This window comes from Perissodus microlepis, chromosome 7 (assembly GCF_051167445.1).
Source record: "Perissodus microlepis isolate ML-2025 ecotype Zambia chromosome 7, ASM5116744v1, whole genome shotgun sequence".
Taxonomy (NCBI): Eukaryota; Metazoa; Chordata; class Actinopteri; order Cichliformes; family Cichlidae; genus Perissodus; species Perissodus microlepis.
Window position 1 is genome coordinate 56,958,807 of NC_140467.1, and position 21,570 is coordinate 56,980,376.

The 21,570-nt window shown below is 40.7% G+C and overlaps 2 protein-coding genes, 1 long non-coding RNA gene and 1 pseudogene across 27 annotated transcripts in view; 2 read left to right on the forward strand and 2 right to left on the reverse strand.

Annotated features, from left to right (window-relative positions):
• On the reverse strand, positions 1–8,806 carry LOC146384272 (uncharacterized). Of its 19 annotated transcripts, none has more exons than XR_014800841.1 (4): positions 5,494–5,973; positions 2,656–2,724; positions 873–2,139; positions 1–780 (listed from the first exon to the last, which is right to left on the reverse strand). XR_014800841.1 is itself a non-coding variant. In XM_084936209.1 (4 exons), exons 1-4 carry the CDS (start codon positions 8,763–8,765, stop codon positions 676–678), a joined length of 393 nt encoding a protein of 130 aa, XP_084792335.1. In that variant the 5' UTR covers positions 8,766–8,804; the 3' UTR covers positions 1–675. The 19 variants fall into 19 exon arrangements, 1 of the variants encoding a protein (XP_084792335.1); XR_014800839.1 differs by adding an exon at positions 5,270–5,344 and having other exon boundaries at positions 873–2,724; XR_014800845.1 differs by lacking the exon at positions 2,656–2,724 and having other exon boundaries at positions 873–1,012; positions 2,037–2,139; positions 5,270–5,973.
• On the forward strand, positions 4,534–6,669 carry LOC146384273 (uncharacterized). The gene is made up of 2 exons (XR_014800846.1): positions 4,534–4,624; positions 5,970–6,669. It is a non-coding gene; the product is annotated as an uncharacterized LOC146384273 (long non-coding RNA).
• Positions 8,746–21,570, forward strand: part of pdzph1 (PDZ and pleckstrin homology domains 1) — a 21,538-nt gene continuing 8,713 nt past the window's right edge. The window contains exons 1-7 of one of the 7 annotated variants that reach the window (XM_084936200.1): positions 8,746–8,860; positions 9,889–10,084; positions 10,171–12,470; positions 12,982–15,222; positions 15,316–15,477; positions 15,851–16,012; positions 18,649–18,750. In XM_084936200.1, coding sequence (XP_084792326.1) covers positions 12,317–12,470; positions 12,982–15,222; positions 15,316–15,477; positions 15,851–16,012; positions 18,649–18,750 — 2,821 coding nt within the window. In that variant the 5' untranslated portion in view covers positions 8,746–8,860; positions 9,889–10,084; positions 10,171–12,316. Of the gene's footprint in view, positions 8,861–9,135; positions 10,085–10,170; positions 12,471–12,981; positions 15,223–15,315; positions 15,478–15,850; positions 16,013–18,648; positions 18,751–21,570 lie in introns of those variants that run through there. The other 6 variants (XM_084936204.1, XM_084936203.1, XM_084936201.1 and 3 more) reach the window with 6 other exon arrangements.
• On the reverse strand, positions 18,879–19,676 carry LOC146384275 (uncharacterized; annotated as a pseudogene).

A 21,570-nucleotide genomic window follows, 5' to 3' on the forward strand; every position in this document is an offset into this window, starting at 1 on the left:
TTAAAAGTTTAAGATCATTTAATAAAGTGGCAAAAAAAAAAAAAATATAATATTTTGCATGGTTGGATCTTAACAAGGTTACAAGTAGAGCTTCAGCATGCAACAAGAAGAAATGGGAGTGAGACAAAACATTTTATTGAACTTGCAATTTATTGAAAACAATGCTTAAACTGAAACAGGCTGTTTTACAGCTGATCAAAAGTTTAGGACCACACCTCCAGTGCCAGGATGATTGCCATGATATATGCATCAGGGACACCAAACAACTTCTGAAGAAGTGGATGGCACAACACAGAAGAGCTAACTTGTCCGGCCAGGACTCCACCGTCTATTTACACCTACAGGCCATTGGACACTCTTTCAATGTTGAGGATGTACACATCCTGGACAGGAAGGAATGCTGGTTTGAGCGCGGAGTCAAGGAGGCCATTTATGTGAAAAGGGAAAGACCATCTCTGAATTGAGGAGGCGTTCATCTTTCACCATCTTACAATGCTGTGATTGCAGCCATTCCTCAATTCTCTGTGAACGGTACTCATGGCCATTGATCAGTGGTCATTGATCATTGGTTGTGTCATAGTCTGCGGTGGCAGGCCGTGGGGGTGTGGGGAAGAAGGACCCAAATGCAGAACTCTTGTGATGAAAGCAGTGCGTTTATTTACAGTGCTGTAAATATTACACAATAAATCCCCATGCACTCCCGTGTCGTGTGTTCTGCTCCCGAAGTCCGTGCGTCGTGTTCTCCACTTGTGTGTCCGCACACCCCGTGCTCGCTGCCTCCTGGGGGGTGAGGGGATAACATAGGCAGCTGTCAGGACACTCAACTACAGCAGGCATACACTCACTAAACTTGGCTCACTAGGAAAACTTACATGGAGTTTCACACAACGAGTTTCTCCCCCAACGAGGCTGAGCAGCTGCAGGTGCGTGGCATGATCTTCAGGTTTGGCCAGCCACCTGGCAGGGCCACACCCACCAGGCCTGAAGGTGCCTGTCACCCAGCCTATCAGCCCTACAAACATGGGAACACAGGAACAGCAGCACAGTGCAGCAAAAACACATGTAATATAATATGAGTCCACACTGCTCATGGACCCTGGGTCCCTGGAACTGACCTCACAGCCCATTGTTCATTCCATGGACTGGTATCAGTCATTATGCAAATGTACTGTTTATAAGATTGGGGAAACCTGCAGTCAGCTGAGACAGAAGAAGTCACTTGGATGAGTGACAAAACATTTTTACCACTGAAAATGCTACGTCCAGATGAACAGTATCAACCTTTTGGGATTCACTTACCTGGATGATTCAGCATGCATCAAGACATTTTACCTTAGTAATAAAATGTTACACCTGAGTTTTGATCTCCTGACATTTTACTGTGATTTAGGGTGTGTGTGTGTGTGTGTGTGTGTGTGTGTTCTTCTTTGCTGGGATTTTTTTGTACCAAAGGAGAATGCACACATGGCACACAGACCAGATCTTGTGTGGGGGAGAAAAGCCTTCAGTGTTTGGTCTGGATGACTAAGCAAAGTCATCCTGCAGTGTGGCTTGTAGCTGCAAGGGAAGGGTGGAGCAGTGTGTTCAAGGAACAGTATCAGGGGAGGCTTGCTGGCATCCATCACGCTAACCATCAGTGTTAACTGACTTTAACATGCATGATTTAAAAAGAAGTTACATTGAGTATATTGTGATTGACAAGGACAGAGTCATGACGAGGAAAAGTTTCTATGGACTGAGTTAAAAGGAGATCATGCTGAAATGAATATTCAGGAATATGTGAAATGGCAGAGGCCAGAGGTAATGGCGGGACTTGAGACCACTGGCTTAAGCTGTGAAACATGGAAAGTCGGATAAATTTGTAGTGAGGCAGTCAACTTCAATCGGACTGCCGAGGGGCAAATAGCCGCTATTTGCTCTGTCAGTCTCAAATGGACCAATATACTGTCGTGACAGTTTGCGTGACTCAGTCCTGAGTGGAATGTCCTTGGCCACCAGCCATACTTTCGGTCCTTGTGCGCGGGTGGTTGACTGACCTGAGTAGTGCTTGCCTTGTCCAAGCCTATGCCTGTCTGTGATGTTGGACGGAGGGTACCTCGAGCTCTGCCTCTTGCTCCGGGAACAGCAGGGGCTGATAACCTAGGGAGGTTTTAAAAGGAGAGACACCAGTAGCAGAGTATGTAAGTGAGTTGTGAGCATACTCAGGCCAGGGCAAGAAGGTGGACCAGGTAGCTGAGTTATGTGTGGCCATGCAACGGAGCGCGGTTTCTAGTTCTTGGTTCAGCTGTTCAGTTTGACCGTGTGTTTGGGGATGATAACCAGAACTTAGACAAGGTTTGGCTCCAAGAGCAGTGCAGAATGCCTTCCAGGCCTGTGACATGAACTGAGGACCACCGTCACAGACTATTTCTACAGGGAGTCCATGTAATCTGAAGATGTGTTGATTGAGCAGGATTGAGCAGTTTCAGAAGCGGTGGGAAGTTTGTCTAAGGCATTGAAATGGGCGTCTTTGGAAAAACTGTCAATGATGGTGAGTATGGTGGTTTTGCCAGCTGACACTGGTAGCCTTGTGACAAAATCGAGAGTGATGTGTGACCAGGGGTGTTTTGGTATGGGGAGCGGTTGAAATAACCCTGCTGGGTGTTGAGTACTAACTTGTTAGGGAGGGACGCCATGTGCCGCAACCGGTTGGGGTGACAGAAGAAATACAGGATAAAAGACATGCTGTGGAAGAGAGCCAGACATTAATAACAAGTATGATTCAGTCCAGAGAGGTCTATTAACACATAGTGAGTGAGGAAGGTGACTGAAGAAGAAATACTCCGTAAAATATGGGAATCCCCCAGCAGCCTACACCTATTGCAGCATAACTAAGGGCAGCCCTAACTATATACTTTAGGAAAAAGGAAAGTTTGAAGCAGAATCTTAAAAGTAGAGATAGTGTCTGTCTCCCGAATCCAAACTGGAAGCTGGTTCCACAGAAGAGGGGCCTGAAAACTGAAAGCTCTCCCTCCCATTCTACTTTTAAATACTCTAGGAACAACAAGTAAGCCTGCAGTGTGACAGCGAAGTGCTCTAATGTTGTGATATAGTACTACAAGGTCATTAAGATAAGATGGGGCCTGATTATTTAAGACCTTGTATGTGAGGAGCAGGATTTTGAATTCAATTCTGGATTTAACAGGAAGCCAATGAAGGGAAGCCAAGATTGGAAAAATATGCTCTCTCTTTCTAGTTCTTGTCAATACTCTTGCTGCAGCATTTTGGATTAACTGAAGGCTTTTGGGGGAGTTTTTAGGACATCCTGTTAATAATGATCTGTCTTCCTTGTTTACTTTCAGGAGCAGCTTGTGATATCTCACCTACTCCTCTCACTCCCTTGGCCTGAACGTTTCCAATGATGTTAACCTATAACTTTCTTCTGACCACTGCATGTGGAAAATTGATTCAGGTCTGCTTTTCATCTGAAAGTGACAAACTAAAACATTTTCATTATTATCACCACTGCTTAACCAACACACACTCTCCGTTTTTTGAACTCTCCTTTCTTAAAAGCAGAAAGATTGTAGTTGTTGTTGGCTGATAAACAAAACCTTTTTCCTATTATTATTTTTCATCTACAATGTAGATTTTGTTTCTTTTTTTGTTCTTTTTTCCACCACGATAGCTGGTGACCTGCAGAATCACCGCTCTCACAATTGGAGACAATTACGTTTACACAGCGCACACACACACTGCGACGTCAGGCACATTCACACTCACTTTTTTCATCTGCGTAAATAAATCATATGGCTGATGATATGTGCCATGGTGATCCATAAGTATGATCACATGTTTATATAGTTATTTTTCAACCCAACAAAACAAATAAGCAAAAACATGATGCTGATGCTATGAACACTCTACACACATGAGTCAAGATGCAGGAAAACTGCTGCGCATCTGAAAAAAGAAGCTGAACTCACGGATACGCTGCACACTCGAGTTATCATAGTTCTGTTTCCCTCTCTTTGATGAGTTCTCAGCCAGCTCCCGATCTGACAATGTGTAGCTTGCTCATCAGCTCAGAAGAGACCGCAACGCAACCTCACACAGTGGTCTGGAGCACAAGCTGTTGTTGATCAGGGCCATCTAAAGAATCATCTAAACATTTTGTTTCAGCAATGGGTGGGTGAAAGCCATTCACCAGAGCATATCTTAACTGCTGCTGATGTGGGCTGGCCTTCCCCACACGCTCTTTAAGGCTGCTGTGTTTTCTGAAAACTTCTAACATTTTCCAGCAAGCAGTTTACACCCAAAATCATATTTTTTGTGCCAATATTCTAAATACTTTGCGCTGCCAGGAGCGAACTCCATCATAAACTTCTCTTCCCTAAGGTGGCCCTGAGAGGCCAACCGTCTGCAACTTCAGAAAACACTTGCAAGAAGAAAAACGCTGCAAAAACAAAAATGTTGCAAAAAGAAAAACGCTGCAAAAGCACACAAGACACAACGGAAATGTTTCTGGGGAGACAATAACCCGACGGACCAGTTGCACGAACCAAAACATGCTAACAAGTGCACTGGGACTGGGAGACACTTCAAAGAAGTGGAAGCGGGGCGGCCAAAGAGTAAACTTTCAAAAGTAAGTACTGAATATTATGTCACTTATTTATGTGCAAATGTTTAATAATGAAGAACATTAAAACATTACTGTTGGCCACATGCCGGCAAAGTTATGTGACATTAGCGATATTTGTACTTTCAGCGTTTACTTTGTTTTAAAGCCTTTACTTTATACGCCGTTCGATAGTCGACCTTAATCTTACAGATAATCTGATGATTTTGTGGATAATTAAAGTCAGTCATATATCCACAAACACAACAAGCTGAAAGTCAGTGATGCTGCTCGGTTTGCAGTCCTGAATATCACGGCACAAGCAGGATTCACTGCACTGTTAATGTTTGTAGCTGCCCACTTGGAATTACCACTCATGACGCAGAGAGCTTCGACTGATGCAACTTTATTCTCTCCTCTTTAAACCACCGACAATATGGCACCGTGAAAACTATAAAGATGCACAAACAAATACCATTAAACATTCAAGTAGAAAGTGTAGAAATGTTCACATTTTACCATAGAAAATCATTTTGATTAACTCAAATAGTGAAATTGACATAAATCAATAGTTTTTCAAACTATTTATGTTACAGCATTTAATAAAATGAATTAACGACAACCTTTCTGTCTCTTAAATACATAAACAATCATTTGCATCATTAAACCAACCTCTTTCTGCTTCCAAGGGTGCTAATCATGCTGAATCAGCTAGCCAACCTCCTCCATGCACATCTCTTAGCCAGTCTTTCCACACCACAAACAAATGACATGCATATACAATAAAAAACAAATTCAACCACATTGAGTAAACTTTCAAAGTTATAGCATGTGACAGATAAATAAAACACATAGTTCTGCACGAGTACCCTCAAAAAACAAACGCTTTTACTCACTCTGAAGCAACGTGTTTGCGTCGCCTCACCGAGAACAGAACAGGAAGTCTGACACAATAAAAGAGGAAGTGCTAAGGTACTCTTCAAAATAAAAGCGCAAAGTAAAGTGGCTTTGCTGGCATTTACAATGTTAGCTATGTTATATTGCTGCCTCTGTTCGGTTTGTTTGAGCCAAACAGACTTTAACGTGTGTTTGAACGAGCTGACGGTTCACTCGTTAAGCTGAAAGAAAGATGCTTTAATCACAGCAGTCACACATGTGTCTGCTGTACCATCTGGGAACTCTTCTTGTTTAGCACTCGTAATAACACAAACACTAAATCCTGCTTCTCTTGTGCTGTTTTGTAGCAGTGTATACACCTGAGACTGTCACCTGTCTGTCTGTCCTGCACTCTCTCTCTTTTTCTTTCTCTCTGATTGTGTAATAAAAGTATGAACATGTATTTATAAGTTACACTTGTGTTTGAATCCTGCAGCTTATCACACATTTGATTTCCACGTGACAACTGCAAGTGTCCAGAGTGAGGACAGACTGAGGGACCCACTGCTGCACATCATCTGTGAGGCTTTGCACCCCTGATGATCCACCAGGACAAACTCAGCAGTGTGTGAGGAAGAGGAGGAGGAAGAGCCAGCAGCAGCTGACAGATGGAGAGAATAGACAGACTGTTCCCTGTTTTTGAAGGACTGCTAGAAAAGTTTAGAATAACAAATTGTCTGTCCTGAATCAGTCTTATTAGGTAATGTTCAAATAATTTTATCATTCCAGTGTTTTCAGTGTGGGAGAAAGTACTCAGGGCCTTCAAGTTACACGCTGTGAAAGGCAGAAACAAGTTTAATATTCAGAAACCTAAAGTATGTATCAGCAGCAGAATGGACCTAAAAATAAATGTTTGTTTCAGTTCTATGAAGCTTTGAATATTTTGGATTAGTAGTACTGCTGTGTTTGTTGCATCATATTGCTGTAATTGTTTATATGCTTTATATATTCTGAGCTAAGTTGATCTATAGTGTTACATCATATTCTATAAGGATGTTATGTGTTTGTATACTTTCTGCCCAGTTTGACCCATTTAGCAGAAGTCAGCCTGTTTAAGGCTCTGATATCTATTCTGTATGACTTAAAGCAGTTATGACATGGTATGATTTTCTCACCCAATAAAGGAATATTTAATATATCAGTCTACTCTTCATTTTATCAGAAACAGTTATCACAGCTCGTACATTTTCTTTTTACACATATATGTAAGCATTGAGCCAAATTTAGTAATGCCAACATATTAAACGAACAATATTTGTCTCTTATATATAATACATCTGTATATACACTGTCAAAGGTACTTGTCTTTGAGTGAAGATTTAAGGTGATAGGAAATATAAATAACTGCAACTTGAATCTTTGACCCAGAGTTCAAGCTCACTGCTGTAAAAAAAAATAAAAATAAATATATATATATATATATATATATATATATATTAGGGGTGGGGGGAAAAATCGATACTGTGTAGTATCGTGATATTTTGTTTGCTAATAATGTATCGATACAGGGACAGCAGAAATCGATATTTTGTTACAAAAAAAGTTTTTGTGGACTGGAACATGCTCTGACTTCAGAGCATGTTGATCAGCTCCTTTTTCTGAGCAAGAATCCTGACTTTCCTTCACTGTCCAAATGTGTTTAACTTTTTTTTTGGCAGCAATAAACATGACAGTTTACTTATTTTAATTTAAGACATGTTTTATTTGAATTAAGTTTAAAACTTTTTTATTTAATGTAAAATTATATTTTGTTTTAATTTACTTTCAAATTCTTCAGTTGCTGAATGGGCTGCATAGTTTTCATAAATTGCATAGTTCAGAATAGCTATAATTGTACCAGATGGTTGCATTCAGTTAAGTTGGACTAGACTGTAATACAAACCGTTCAAGTTTGTCAACAATAAAACTGACTGAAATGAGAGAAAGACTGAGTGTGAGACTTTGATATTAGATAAAATGAATATTGATAAAGTTTACCTTTATGTACAGAATCTGAATATCGCAAAATATTTAAAAAAAATTGCAATAATATCGTATCGTGCGTTAAGTATTGTGATAATATCGTATCTTGGGATGTATGGTGATTCCCACCTCTAATATAATATAATATAATATATATATATACACACACACACACACACATATACATATATATATATATATATATATATATATATATATATATATATATATATACACACACACACACACACATATATACATATATACACATATCTATATCTATATATAGATATAGATATATATATACATACATACATACATACATACATACATACACACACACACACACACACACACACACACACCATTAGCTAATTGTTATTTACTAACTAATCTTAAATGACTGTTCAGTACAGAAATGAAGCCCAACTATCATGTTTTACAGTCCCGTGGTCTCAGCCTCAGATACTCAACTAATCAAAGTGATGTCAGAACAAAAATTAATGACCAACAAAACATTTTCTCCTTCATTTATGTCACACAATGCTGTATGTAATGTTTCTCGCGGTTAGTATCATGGTTGCTAGGCAACCTGAACAGCGCGACGCAGGCTAGACCGTCCCATTTCACAAGCCTCTCACTTCCGCACTACTCGTACTTATAGTACGCACCGTACGTAGTACGCGTAGTGCGCGTACTTCAAGCGTGCAAACTCTGAATTGGGACACAGCCCCTGAATTGGGATACAGCCATACATGTTTTGGTTCGTGCAACTGGTCCGTCGGGTTATTGTCTCCCGAGAAACATTTCCTTTGTGTCTTGTGTGCTTTTGCAGCGTTTTTCTTTTTGAAGGTGTTTTTCTTTTTGCAGCGTTTTTCTTTTTGCAAGTGTTTTCTGAAGTTGCAGACGGTTGGCCTCTCAGGGCCACCGTACTCTTCACCCTCTTACGCACTCTTGGTTGCTTGATAACAACAACAGCTGACATCACAGACCACGTGTTCCACTCCATAAAGCAGTCTGTATTTCGCCCCACTAAGACGGCGAACCAAAAAAAGTTCGAACTGCGCAACTCTGCGACTTAATGATTCTGTACTAAAACCCCACTGAGCGGCTTTGTACATCGCCCCACTAAGACGGCGAATTTTAGCCCCACTAAGCGGCCACGGACAACGCAGCACTGAGCGGCGAAGACGTACAGTTATAGAGTTGGACTCTTTAAACGTACTCGGTGTTGCTTAGCGTGTAGTATATCCCGTCGATCGTCATTCATCGTCCTGGCTGACGTCAGTCTTTCAGCGTGTCTCTTCTCCCCTCGGTGAATGTCGACTCCAGGGATCCGGCTCAAGAAGGACCAATTAATGATAGGTTTGTAGCATAAACCTATTCGCTGGAACCTTCAAGACAATTTAACTACACAGCAAAGCAAGACACGAGTAGGCAAAGTTCTTTATGTTTCTCGTGCACGGGAGAGAACTGGACAAACGCTTGACCCCAGCTGCTCTCGTCCGCTCCCCGTAACACTGCTCTTTTATTGAGGTTGCATGAATATACATAGGCTCATTAACATATGACGTCTGCATACACACAAAGAGTCTTGTCACACTCTTGTCTATGGATCCACACTTACTATCAGAGGATAGGTAGTTATTTATTTCTGACAGATGTACCATCTGAAGGCAGAGGAGACGGGCACATCAGCAAAGCAACAGCTGCACTCTGAGCTGGTGAGAGATGGTTATCACAAAGGAGCAGAGGAGGATTGGTGGATTTTGGGTACTACCGGCCCAATAATTATGTTTTCCTTTTAATATATCATGTTCAAGATTTATATTAAGTCTTATGAGTTTGATATTGATTCCATAGTACCCTTGAGTTTGTTATCTTACCTTCTACTCCTCTTCTTAGTTAGTCTCCCTGCTTTTGTTAGGTTTATTTTGGATTTCCACTCTCTTCCTGTAGTCTGGTTTTAGGACAGGCTGATAATATTAAATTACAATATTGCAGTCTATAAGTAATAAATGCATGAACTAGTTTTTGATCATCCCTCTGAGACAGGATGTTTTCTTGCACAAAATCAAGAAAGCAGTCCTACAGTGTTTGTTTAATAATGTGGAATTTTGACCAGGCATCCCCAAATACAGCAAGGTCCAGAACCAGCTCTCCATTTAAATAGGGAGCTGGATAAGCTTGCTACTGGAAGTAATTCTATCCAGATTAAGCATCTGGTTAGACATAATATTTCTAATATTTTTAGGGAAGACTACAATAATTTCAGTTTTTGTCAGGGTCCTGGGTCGGAGCGACCCAGGGTCCCCGAGCAGTTATGAATTATATTGTGATATGAATTTGTAATTCTATGCTTCTGTTCGGTATTCCACTTATTGTATGTGTAGGTGTGTGTGTGTGTATGTGTGCGTATATATGTGTGTGGATGTCAAGCACCTGCAGGCCTGATGGGCGTGGTCCTGCTAGAGGATTGGCCACGCCTGAAGCCCCACACACACCTGCTGCTGATCAGGCTCGTCGGGGGAGCCATTTAGGAGACCAATGGAGCTCCCACCGATGCGGGATCATTGCGTGAGACTCCACGTTAGTAATCCAGTTTAGGTTTAGTCCTTTAGTGCATGCCTGCTATAGTTAAGTGTCCTGACAGCTGCCACTATTGTTTCCTGCAGGAGAAACGTGGGAAGCCGGGAGAGCAGCGAGCACTGGGAGTGCAGACACACGGGAGCAGAGAGCACAAGGAGGGCACGACACGGGAGTCACAGGAGAGCACGGGGATTTATTGTTGTTGGTTTCCTTACACTGTAAATAAACGGACTGTTTACACACAGAGCTCCGCGCCTGGGTCCTCCTTCCCTACACCCCCCCATGGTTTGCCCTGCCAAACTGTGACAGTTTTATTTAAATTTAGAAGAAGGAGATTAGAGGTAAGTCAGGTATAATGTCTTTAAGACATTCCTGCACTTTAAGTAATTGGTCTGTGTCATCTGGCTTCATTGACAGAGAGAGCTTCATCTACAACTGCCTAAGGGAAACACATAATCTAAACAGAATTGTAAACCTGTGGATCCTGAGGAATTCCATAATTAACCTTTGTGTGTGACGAAGGCTCCGTATTTCCATCCATCGATCCATTCTCTTCTGCTTATCCTTCAAGGTCACGGGGGGCTACAATAGGATGAGAGGCAGGGTACACCCCAGACAGGTCACTAATCTGACCCAGGGCTAACAAAGAGAGACAGCCAATTATTCACACTCACATTCACACCTTTGGACACTTAGAATAACCAATTAACCTAACCCCATTAATTCCATATCTGTGTAAGGAAGCCAGATTTACCTTTTGGAATGTTTTATAAAGTAAAAAGCAAAGGTTGCATGCTTGTATTGTCTGGTCTCCTTACCCGAAGTGGAAGCTGCTCTGACCTGGTTCCTTTCTCTCCAACTGATCTAAAATCTGTAGCCCATCTTCAGTTTGTTTAGAATGCAGCAACTAAGGTCTATTGTCACCATTCTTGTTGACCTTTGTTGGAAATCAGAATTGAATTTAAAATTCTTTTAATTACAACTAATGTCCTACATGACTCCTGCTAATATAACTGTTCTGTTATGATCCTATTTCTCTTTAGAGGCATCCATACTTATGAGCTTTAGCACCTTCATCAAAAAGGCAATAGTGTTTTTAGTGAAACTCAACACTTTGTTTTGGCTCTGCAAAGTGTAATATAAACATTAAGAGAAAGTAAATAATTGCAGGAATCGTTGAGCAAAAGGGAGGTAGTTATTCAAGTTGGTATTGTGAAAAAAGGACATAGAGAGATGGGGGTGAATACTTTTTAAACATGTAGGAAAAAATGTGCATCATGTGCTTCATCTGCTTTCATTGACCAGTGAAAAAGTATAGCTGAATAAGCAGGCTTAGTACTGCATCATCAGTGGCTGACAAGATTAAGCGTAATAAGCTGCTTAGTATCAAGAATAGAAACAATAAGAACTGGAACAGTCTGAGAGACGCAGACAATGTAGACAGTGGAAAAGAAGCAGCTGTTCGCCGGCTGTCTTTCTATCTTTTCATGTCTGCCACATAAAGGTTTGATAGCAGTCATCAGGATATCACATCAATAGGTAAGTCAGATGTTTTTCTATTTTTAAAAGAAATTGTGGAAATAAGTTTGCTTGGTCAACATGATCCCTATAGAGCAAAGCTTTCTAACATTAAACATAGTAACCTAACAGCTCTAATTTTCACATTTGAATAAGTCACATGTCTGACTTTACTGACATTATTGTCTTTTATTGAAAATCATCTCGTGTCTTTCTCAGAAAAACAAAACAAAACCAGGTGTCAGCTCTAACTTGTTAACACAATTTGATGTTTTATCTGTTTATAGATGGTGCTCATTCAGACAAAAGGAGGTTTTTTTGTTTTGTTTTTTTTTGCTTCTGACCAGCCCCTTAAGCAGGAAATTGTTTGATGCACATGTTAACTGAGTTGCACAGGATTATGTACCAGTGCATAAACTTTCTGTACATAACTGGATATTGCCAGGTTATAATTTTTCCTTTTGTATCAGTTTGTTCAACAGAAATTAGACATTTCAATAATTACTAGTGTTTGTATTTTTAAAAAATGGTGATAAATACTGAGAATTAAGCATCTTAATGATTTACATTTTCTGTTTCTTTAATAATTGCTTTCATGTCAGTGTAAAAAATGGCAAGCAAAAAAGAAAAAAAAGAAAAAAATTCATTAAAACAGTCAGAGCAAACTGACATATGATTGGCTTAGTCTGGAATCCGAAAATGTATTGAGCCAAAATGTGTACATATACCCATAAAAAATACAACACTTGTTTGTCTTCGTTCAGTGTTTCGTTTCCCAGCGGATGTGAGACTGTGGTGGATTTCAGAATGAGCAAGAGGGGGAGAAGGAGAAATAGCAAGAGGAGGAAGAGCTCCAGCAGCAACAAACGTGAGTTGGAGCTTGGGAGGACGCAGTGAGGTTAATCTTGTGCTTAGCTGATTCACATTTTTCTCCACACGTGCATACAATGTGCAAGTACTTCTTGAGACTGGTAGAGGACTAATAACAGCTTCATAATAGTGGGTTTTATGGCATAACTAGTATAATGTTGAATCCTAATGGGCTTTTAACTTTATGGAGAAAAAGTTAAAATAAACAAGCAAAAGTATTGATCAGTACTTAAACCTCAATGCACAAGGTATCCAACAATCAAGCAACCCCAGAATGAAATTCACCAGTTCCAAAGTAATTTTGTAGTGTTGGGAAAATTGTGTTATATCATTTTATTTATGTAGCACTAACTCACAACAACATTTGAATTTAGGAGCTTTATATTGTTACAGTAAAGGGCCTACAATATAAGAAAGAAACCAGAACAAACTATGAGTAAGCACTATAATACTTGTACTGTCAAACATCCTCTAATATAATTATTTCACTATTTTGCTTTTTCTTTCAGAGAGTATCTCACCATACATCTTTAAAAAGCAGAACAAAAGCACTGTCTGCACCAAAGATGACATTGTTGAAAAGGGAGAAACAGACTCTTTTCGAAAGGAAAATGTACTGTCAAGATCTGAAGATGAGGAAAAATACAACAATCCTGAACCCAAGGAGAAAAGATTTAAGCAAGATTATCACTTGAATTCATTTGCACACCAAAAGAGTATTTATACCAAAACAACAAAGGACGAGAAGAACGGAGTGAAAATAGTAACCTCAGTTTCTGTAACAGGAGATTCATCACCAAATATTACGTTTCAGCAGTCACAAGAACCCTTATCTGAAAATCAAATCCACTCACCAATTCCAGTTACTAACATCCTGAATATTAACTGCACTGGATCACATTTAAAACTTCAGCTTAATACATCTGGCAACAAGACCACACTTGTTTTCATGAATAAAAGCTGGTCCAGTACTGAGGTTTTTAAGAGCAAATGTGAGGACACATGGATGCCAGACAATGAGTCTTCTGAACAACCATTGGATAATGTCACTGATGAGGAAAAAAATCACAACAATAATGACAAAGATCACACTGGAACCACAAGTAAACAAACTGAGCCTTATTGTGATTCAAAATGTGCCAGATCTGCAAATATATGGGACAATCCAGACTGCAGTCAATTCTGTAGTGATGACAAACAACAAGGATCGGGAGACTTTAAACTGGCAGATCATCTATCAAGCCCACCGCTGCTGTTAAATATTAAACCTCAAGGAAAGAGGCAAAGTTTCCATACAAGTCTCAGTTCTGGTGATGAGTTCTGGCACATCCCCCCACCCCAAGAGTTTGCAGATATTAAAAACAATAGTTTAGAAGGTCTGACACAAGACTTAGCTTCTTGTAGAATCAACACTTCTAGTCCAGCTGTTGATAAACGAGGAGACTTGCGTTTGACCTCCACTGAGGAACTTAAATGTCTATATTGTGCACAAGAAGAAGAAAGAGGGGGTCTGCCACCTTCTTTTGATGAGTTATCACAATCTGACAATTATGACCCCATGTTCATGAGACCCTTGATGTCTACCAACAGGTCTAGCTTCATGAAAGACTTCATCAATAGTCAGAAAAGAAAATCCTGGATTAGAAATAATAGTATTGCCACCGTCGAACACAAAGTATGTTCATTACCCAAGAAAAGACGTCAAACATTTCCTGGGATGTCACAGGGTCTAGGACTGATGCAAGAAGATCTCCAGCTACCTTACAGAGAATCTTTTTCCTCTTTGGTCATGTGCTCACTTCCCCTCCAGACAGAGAGGCTGGAAAGGACTGAAAAGGCCGATGACAGGTTATCTGCATTTAGATTAGAAAATGATACATTTTCACAAACCAAAGGGAGTTTAAAACAAGTCTCAGAAATTCTAGACAGCCATGACAGAGCACAGCCATTTCTCAGTCCATTCTATGTGACTGGTTCTGAGATTAATCCTGAAATCATCATGAACACTGAACACTGTCAAAGACATGACTTCAACAGTCAACATGATACTAACTTGAGCATTTATAAGGATATGGAAAGTCTAGACACTGATGATTGTGAATATACTGTTGATCAATGTGAAGTAGCAGACAGTGGATTTGACCAAGAATTTGGAGAAGGAGAATATCACAGTCCAGAGCCCCTTACAGAAGAGCTAACTCGAAAAGCCTTTTCTATACAAGTCATCCCTCCATCCTGCAGTGGCTCAGAGGAACATATGCTACAGAGTCACCCAGAAATACTATCTGCAAACAATGAGGTTAAAAATGCAAACCAGAAGGATTCAGTCTCTTTTTTACCCGGACATAGCAAGTTCTCAGTTCAGACAATGACAGATGGTGCATTTGAGCCAAGTCTCTTGCAGAGGGACTCACAATTATCCCTGGATAGTTGTCTAAAGAGGGATTTTAGAAATGCTGTGGGCGACCCATGCATGTCCCTCTTGCAGGACTTAGATGTAGAATCATTAAACTTAAATGAGGTTACAGAGGACATTAAACCTAAACCAACTAGTGAAAACATGGAAGATACCGACCCTATTCTCCCACTGATAAATGAGGGGCCAGATTATCTGGAAATTGACACAGAAAATTCAAGACAACCTGCAAGCATATCATCAGGTCCAGCAAAAGATTTTAAAGACACAGAGGTCCTTGCAAAAGAGACGCTTAGTAAAACTAACAGGACCGAAAAACAGATTGTATCTAAATGTAAGTTATTTCAATTCATATTCATTTAAATTCGTTTCAGCCAATTAGTTATGTAAAACTCACCTATTTGTGATTCTTCATGACCATTCCCAGCTTCTTTAGAGATCAAGGAGCATCTGAAGCCTGTGGTTCATAAAGATCCAGAAACAAGTGGCTCTGAACACTTGGCTAAAAGGCGAAAGCTCTTCAAAGAGAGCAAGCAGTGGAGCTCTGTTGGAGGAAGCTCAATCACCAGTGACATCACAGAGGAATCAGGTGACTTTGATGGAAAGCTTGAACAAATGTCAGGGAAAAAATGTCATAAAGAGTAAGTTTAGTGATTAAATTTGATCTGCCAGTCCAGTAAGTGGTGCAAGCAGAGTGCTGTATTATCTGTTTATTATCCATAAAAAGTGACTGGACTTCTTTAAGTTTTGTGAAGATGTTTCACATCTCATCTGCGAGGTTTCTTCAGTTTTATACAACCAAATGGTGGACAGGTATTCAAACCCTTAAGTCGCTTTCTTTCCAAACTCCTTATACTTCTTTGCTGATTTGACAAATGCAGATATAGAAATGTATCTATATGTAATGAATTGCGCTGTTCAGTGTTTGTTTGTTTGATTTGTGTCTTTCTTTGTTTTGCTAGTATCAGAGGACACGCCTTCTATGGACATAGCATTTCAAGAAAATGAAGACAGGGGCTTTTATACAGAAACATTCCACTCATCAGCATGGATTTTTCAAGGAGATAATGTAGGCTCTGGGGGAATTCGTACCAGCCTAACCACCAGAACTCGTGCCGTCTCAAGTAAGCTGTAGCTTTTGTGTTTTTACAAAAAAGTTAACTTTATTTAATTTAACAACAGTAACAGGTCATTTAGTACTGAATCCTAGTTGTTACTGAGAATTACTGAGAAACTCTTGAGTACTGCAGAGATATTACTGTGAATTTAACTTAGCACTACCAGTCAAAGGTTTTAGAACACCCCAATTTTTCCAGTTATTTATTGCAGTTCAAATAGTTCTACTCCAATGAATAGCTTGAAATGGTACAAAGGTACGTGGTGAACTGCCAGAGGTTAAAAAAAAGGTAAGGTTACCCAAAACTGAAAAAAGTACAGCTGCTCGGCAGCAATGCACGTTGATCAAGCCTTGAAAGCTAGTGCAACTAATTCCTACAGGTGTTCCAACTTTTCTGGATTACTTACAACCCCCTCCGTCTGCATAAAAGCAGTGTAGGAACACACTGTGGTACCGTACCCTCGTGAGCATCAGTTGAACAGCACTGTACTGCAGAAAGTAGTGTGTTGCTAAAAAAACAGTGCAAAAAATAAAATTGACAATGGAAGAGAGACACACCAGCATAACACTTAAAAATGTACATCTTCCTACAGATAAATTGCAAAGAAAGTCAAGGTGTCAGTGAGTACAGTGGCACTCATAAACTGGGGAAAACTCTGACAGGAAGAGGTCTTGCAGACACAAAGCCACAACTGAATCAGAGAACAAGTTTCTGAGAGTTAACAGCTTGCGTGATAGGTGGCTCACAGGACAACAGCTTCAAGCACAGCTTAATAGTAACTGTAGTAAGCAATTCTCAGTTTCAACTGTGAAGAAAAGCTTCAAGCTGTAGGTTTGACAGGACAAGTTGCAGAAAGAAAGCCCTCGCTAAGACGTCAGAATAAAACAAAGAGGCTTGCCTGGGCCATGAAACGCTGCCACTGGACTACAGAAGACTGGAAAATGGACTGATGAATCAAAATTTGAAATCTTTGGTTCATCACAAGGAATCTTTGGATGCTGTCAAGTAAGCAAAGGGATGGTTCCACATTGTGTGGCATCAACTGTCAAATGTGGAGGAGGAAGTGTGATGGTCTGGGGCTGTTTTGCTGGATCAGGGGGTGGTGACTTGTACAGAGTGAGAGGCACACTGAACCAAAACGGCTACCACAGCATTCTGCAGCACCATGCAGTACCGTCTGATATGCGCCTAGTTGGTCAAGAGCTCCTCCTACAGCAAGATAATCGCCCAAAAGTCCAAGCAATGCCAGAACTAACTCAGGAAAAAAGAACAAGATGGTAAGCTTGAAAACATGGAGTGACCAGCACAGTCTCCAGACTACTATCCATCAAGCTGGTTTGGGATGAACTGGACAGAAGAGCGAAAGCAAAGCAACCTACAAGTGCCACACATTTATGGGAACTTCTGCAACAGATATGGGAAGAATGTTTTGAAGAATATTTGATTGCTATTGTAGAAAGAATGCCACGGGTATGTTCAGCTGTTATATCTGCCAAAGGTGGCTACTTTGATGAGTCAAAAGTTTAGAATACATTTCGGTCTATAAATTAATTCCACAATTTCTGTGCTTTGCATTGCTTATTTGTAATATGCTTTCATTTCAGAGCGCAATGAGGCATTAAACTGCATAATTTTCAGTAGAAAACTGGAAAAATTGGGGTGCTCTAAAACGTTTGACCGGTAGTGTCTGTGTGAAAGAGAGAGAGAAAGAGAGAGAGAGAGAAAGAATGTGAGTGCCTGTGCATGGGTGTTTGTCGTGAAACGTACTTGATAATGAGGGTGAGAGACTGCAACAACGTCCCCTGGGGACGAGAGACAGACAGGGGAAGACCTCACCCAGTCCCCCAAGAGTGTTGAAAATCCGAGGCCAAAGTGTGTCCCCGCCGGTTTAAGGAAGAGGGAGGCCCACAGCTAAAAGGCAGGAGCGCTAAAGAACCAGAGGCACTAGGCAGCAGGCACTAGGCAGCTGACCCTGGCAGAGGCCGGCCATACCAGCACAATCCGAGGAAGGGGCCTGGGTGCAATTGGTGGATCCCCAATGCAACAAAGACGTCCAAGCCAACCACAGACCACAGCCCCAAGGCAGCAGGTCAGCAATCACACCAAATCGCCCAGCCAGGCACCCAGTGGATAGCAGCAGGGAGAGGAACCCCCCACCCCCCCTCATGAAGCTGCACAAAGACAGATAACCATCCACATCCACCCTGCCCTTTGAAGTGCGGATGAATGGATGATCCCCAGAGCCAACAGCAACCCTGGGATGCAGTTGGCTTGACCCTGGAACACCAGCCAACCTCTGCCCCAGACAAGGTGCAGGAAACATGGGTGCATGAAGACCTTCCTGCTCCTGTCTCTGCTCTTCAGTGTTAAACGTTGCCCGTTGGGTGTATGTGTTGGGGTGTGAATTGTAAATAGTGAGTATGACTGTGTAAAAAGTAGAGTGCTATTAAAATGACGATTTTGTGTCATTTTCTCATTATTACACATAAATTAATTTATATACATATTTGGTTTGATTGTGTACATTGGATATTTACCTAGAAAATTGGTGATGAGTTCAATACCTTTTTTACCTGCTGTGCATATGTACATTTTGCTGCTCTTGTTAAACATCTCTTTCATCATCTTCAAACATCTTCCAGTTCGAGAGAGGACTGTTAAGATCAGCAAAGGGACAGGAGAATATCCCTGGGGCTTTCGAATACAGTTTTCTAAACCCATTGTGGTCACAGAGGTTGACACAAGTAAGTAAATTTCTATATCATAGTGCTGACTCAACAGGGTGTTCAACTGCTTTGTAGTTGTTATTTTGTGTGGTTTTTTTATTTGCTGGAATTTAAGCATTGCAAAAGTAACCATGATGCAAATGTAATTACACATTTCGTGTAATTTGCTGGCTCTGGGGTGCCTGGCTGGGCGATTTGGTGTGAAAACAGGTGTGGGCCACAATCAGGGTTTCAGGTGAATCCATTGTGAGATCTAGCCCCAACCTATCATGTGATTTCCTGAGGTCAAATGGCCCAGGATGTGAGTGGGCGTTTAGGCGTCTGGGAAGGGATCTCGAAACTGGATTATAGATGGCAGACAGTTGGTGTTGTAAGGCACCGCCTCTGTTCAAAGAAGGTCGTTTACAGTGGACATAGATGGCTTCTTTCACTCCTCATTCAAACCATCTGTCTTCTCTGTCCAAAATGTGAACACTGGCATCTTCAAAAGAGTGCCATGCATTTATGGAGTGGCTGTTTGGTTTCTTCAATGTAGAGGTCTGAGTATTCCTTGCTGCACTGTACAGCATACACTACATTGTTAAGGTTGTGTATGGGAGTTTTGTCCTTGGAATGAATCAGTTTTTCTCTGAGTGTGAGGCTGGGTCTGAAGTACACTGGGATGTCATGCTTGGAGAAGACTCTCCTGAGTTTCTCTGATAAACCTGCTACATAAGAGATGACAATATTGTTCTGCTTGTCCTGATTCTCCCTAGTTGTGTCTGACCTTCTGTTCTGTGCATCTTTGCTGATTTGTCGAAAGCCCAGTTAGGAGAACCACATGTTTTAAGAGCTTTCTTTACATGTGTGTTTTACCCCCTTTTCCCTTCTGGCTTAGAGGGAACATTTTCTGCCCGGTGTTGTAGGGTCCTGATTACTCCAAGTTTGTGTTCCAGAGGGTTTAAGTTTAAAGATATAATTCATCCACTGTTATCTTCTTCAATGCCATGTGGCAACAGTGCAGAACAGCTACCTGAACTCTAGTCTTGTTACTTCTTGGTGGGCTCTTTGACATTTTGAAAATAACCCAATTGAGTCTAATAATAGATTAAATGACATGCTGACGCTCATTTTTAGTATCTACTTGGGTGTTAAGACCACCTATAATAATTATTTTATCTGACCTAAACTCTAAATCAGATATAAAGGCAGAGAAATCATCAACTCTGAGTGAGAATGGACAATAGACAACAACAAATATTTTTATGTTTAAATATTTTTTTTTGTTTTCAGTATCAGTTTTGGTTTGTTTTTTGTCTGTTTGGGAGCTGACACAGTCTCTAAGTCTACACAGCCAGTGCTGAGAGGTGTGTAAGATTGCAACTCTGCTTCCTGGTCCCAACTCTGGATTGTCATGTTTTGGGGGAGGGGTTTATAAAATTGGCCAGATCTCTAGAAATGAGGCCCATCCATGAGCTGCTCGATCCAAAGTGGGATAGATGTTTTCTCTCCTAACAAGACTGGGTTTTCTGTAGAAAATTTCCCAATCATTTATAAAGCCCACATCATTTTTGGACACCACTTGCTAAACATGGCATTACTGGTCCGATTGGGGAGGCAACCAAAGAAAACAACTATTATAATAATGATCAACCTATCACTATTAATTAGCTACATACCACAGACCTTCAAGTTGGCAGTAGTTAAAACTATTACTTAAATAGCCATCACTTGACTGAGCGGTCTTAGCTAATTATAGGGCAATCTCCAACCTTCCTTTTGTCCCAAGAATTCTTGAAAGAGTACCCAACAGCTAACTGATCATCTGCAGAGGAATGGCTTATTTGAAGAGTTTCAGTCAGGTTTCAGAGCTCATCACAGCTCAGAAACAGCTTTAGTGAAGGTTACAAATAATCTTCTTATGGCCTCTGACAGTGGACTCATCTTTGTGCTTATCCTGCTAGACCTCAGTTCAGTAGTCGATACGATTGACCACAACCGCCTCTGTCAGTGTGCCCCAGGGCAGCTGTGGCTACAATGTAGCTTGCCATCACCAGTGTGTGAATGTGTGTGTGAATGGGTGGGTGACTGATTGTGTCAAGCGCTTTGGGGTCCTTTGGGACTAGAAAAGCGCTATACAAATACAGGCCATACCATACCATACAACAACAACAACAACAACAATAATAAAAATAACAACAACAACAACAACAACAATATTGTTGCAATTAGAGCATGGTGTAAGAATTACAGGTACTGCGCTGCAGTGGTTTGAACTGTATCTATCTAATACATTTCAATGTGTTCAGGTAAATGGAGAGACCTCACCACACACTAAGATTATGTTTAATTCAGCTATAGGTTAGTGTATAGTTTAGCCCTAAAAATCTTAGAAATATTGAATCCAACTAGATGTTTACTCTTGATGACATTACCTTGGCCTCCAGTAGCACTGTGAGGAGTCTTAGAGTCAATTTTGACCACGATATGTCCTTCAATGCACATATAAAACATCACTCTGCAGTTAATCATAATTTATTATTATTCTCAGACTCTCTTGCACTACTTGTCTTTGTCCTGTATTCCTCCCCTCACCACCAAATGGTCGTGGCAGACGGCTGCCCCTTGCTGAGGCTGGTTCTGCTGGCGGTTTCTCCCTATTAAAAGGGAGTTTTACCTTCCCACTGTTACCAAAGCACTTGCTCAGGTAGGGCGATTAGATTGTTGGGGTTTCTCTGTTTTCTCTGTATTATTTTAGGGTCCTTACCTCACAGTATAGAGTGCCCTAAGGCAACTCTTGTTGTGATTTGGCACTAAATAAATAAAATTGAATCAAGAATTAGGTATAAAACATGAGTT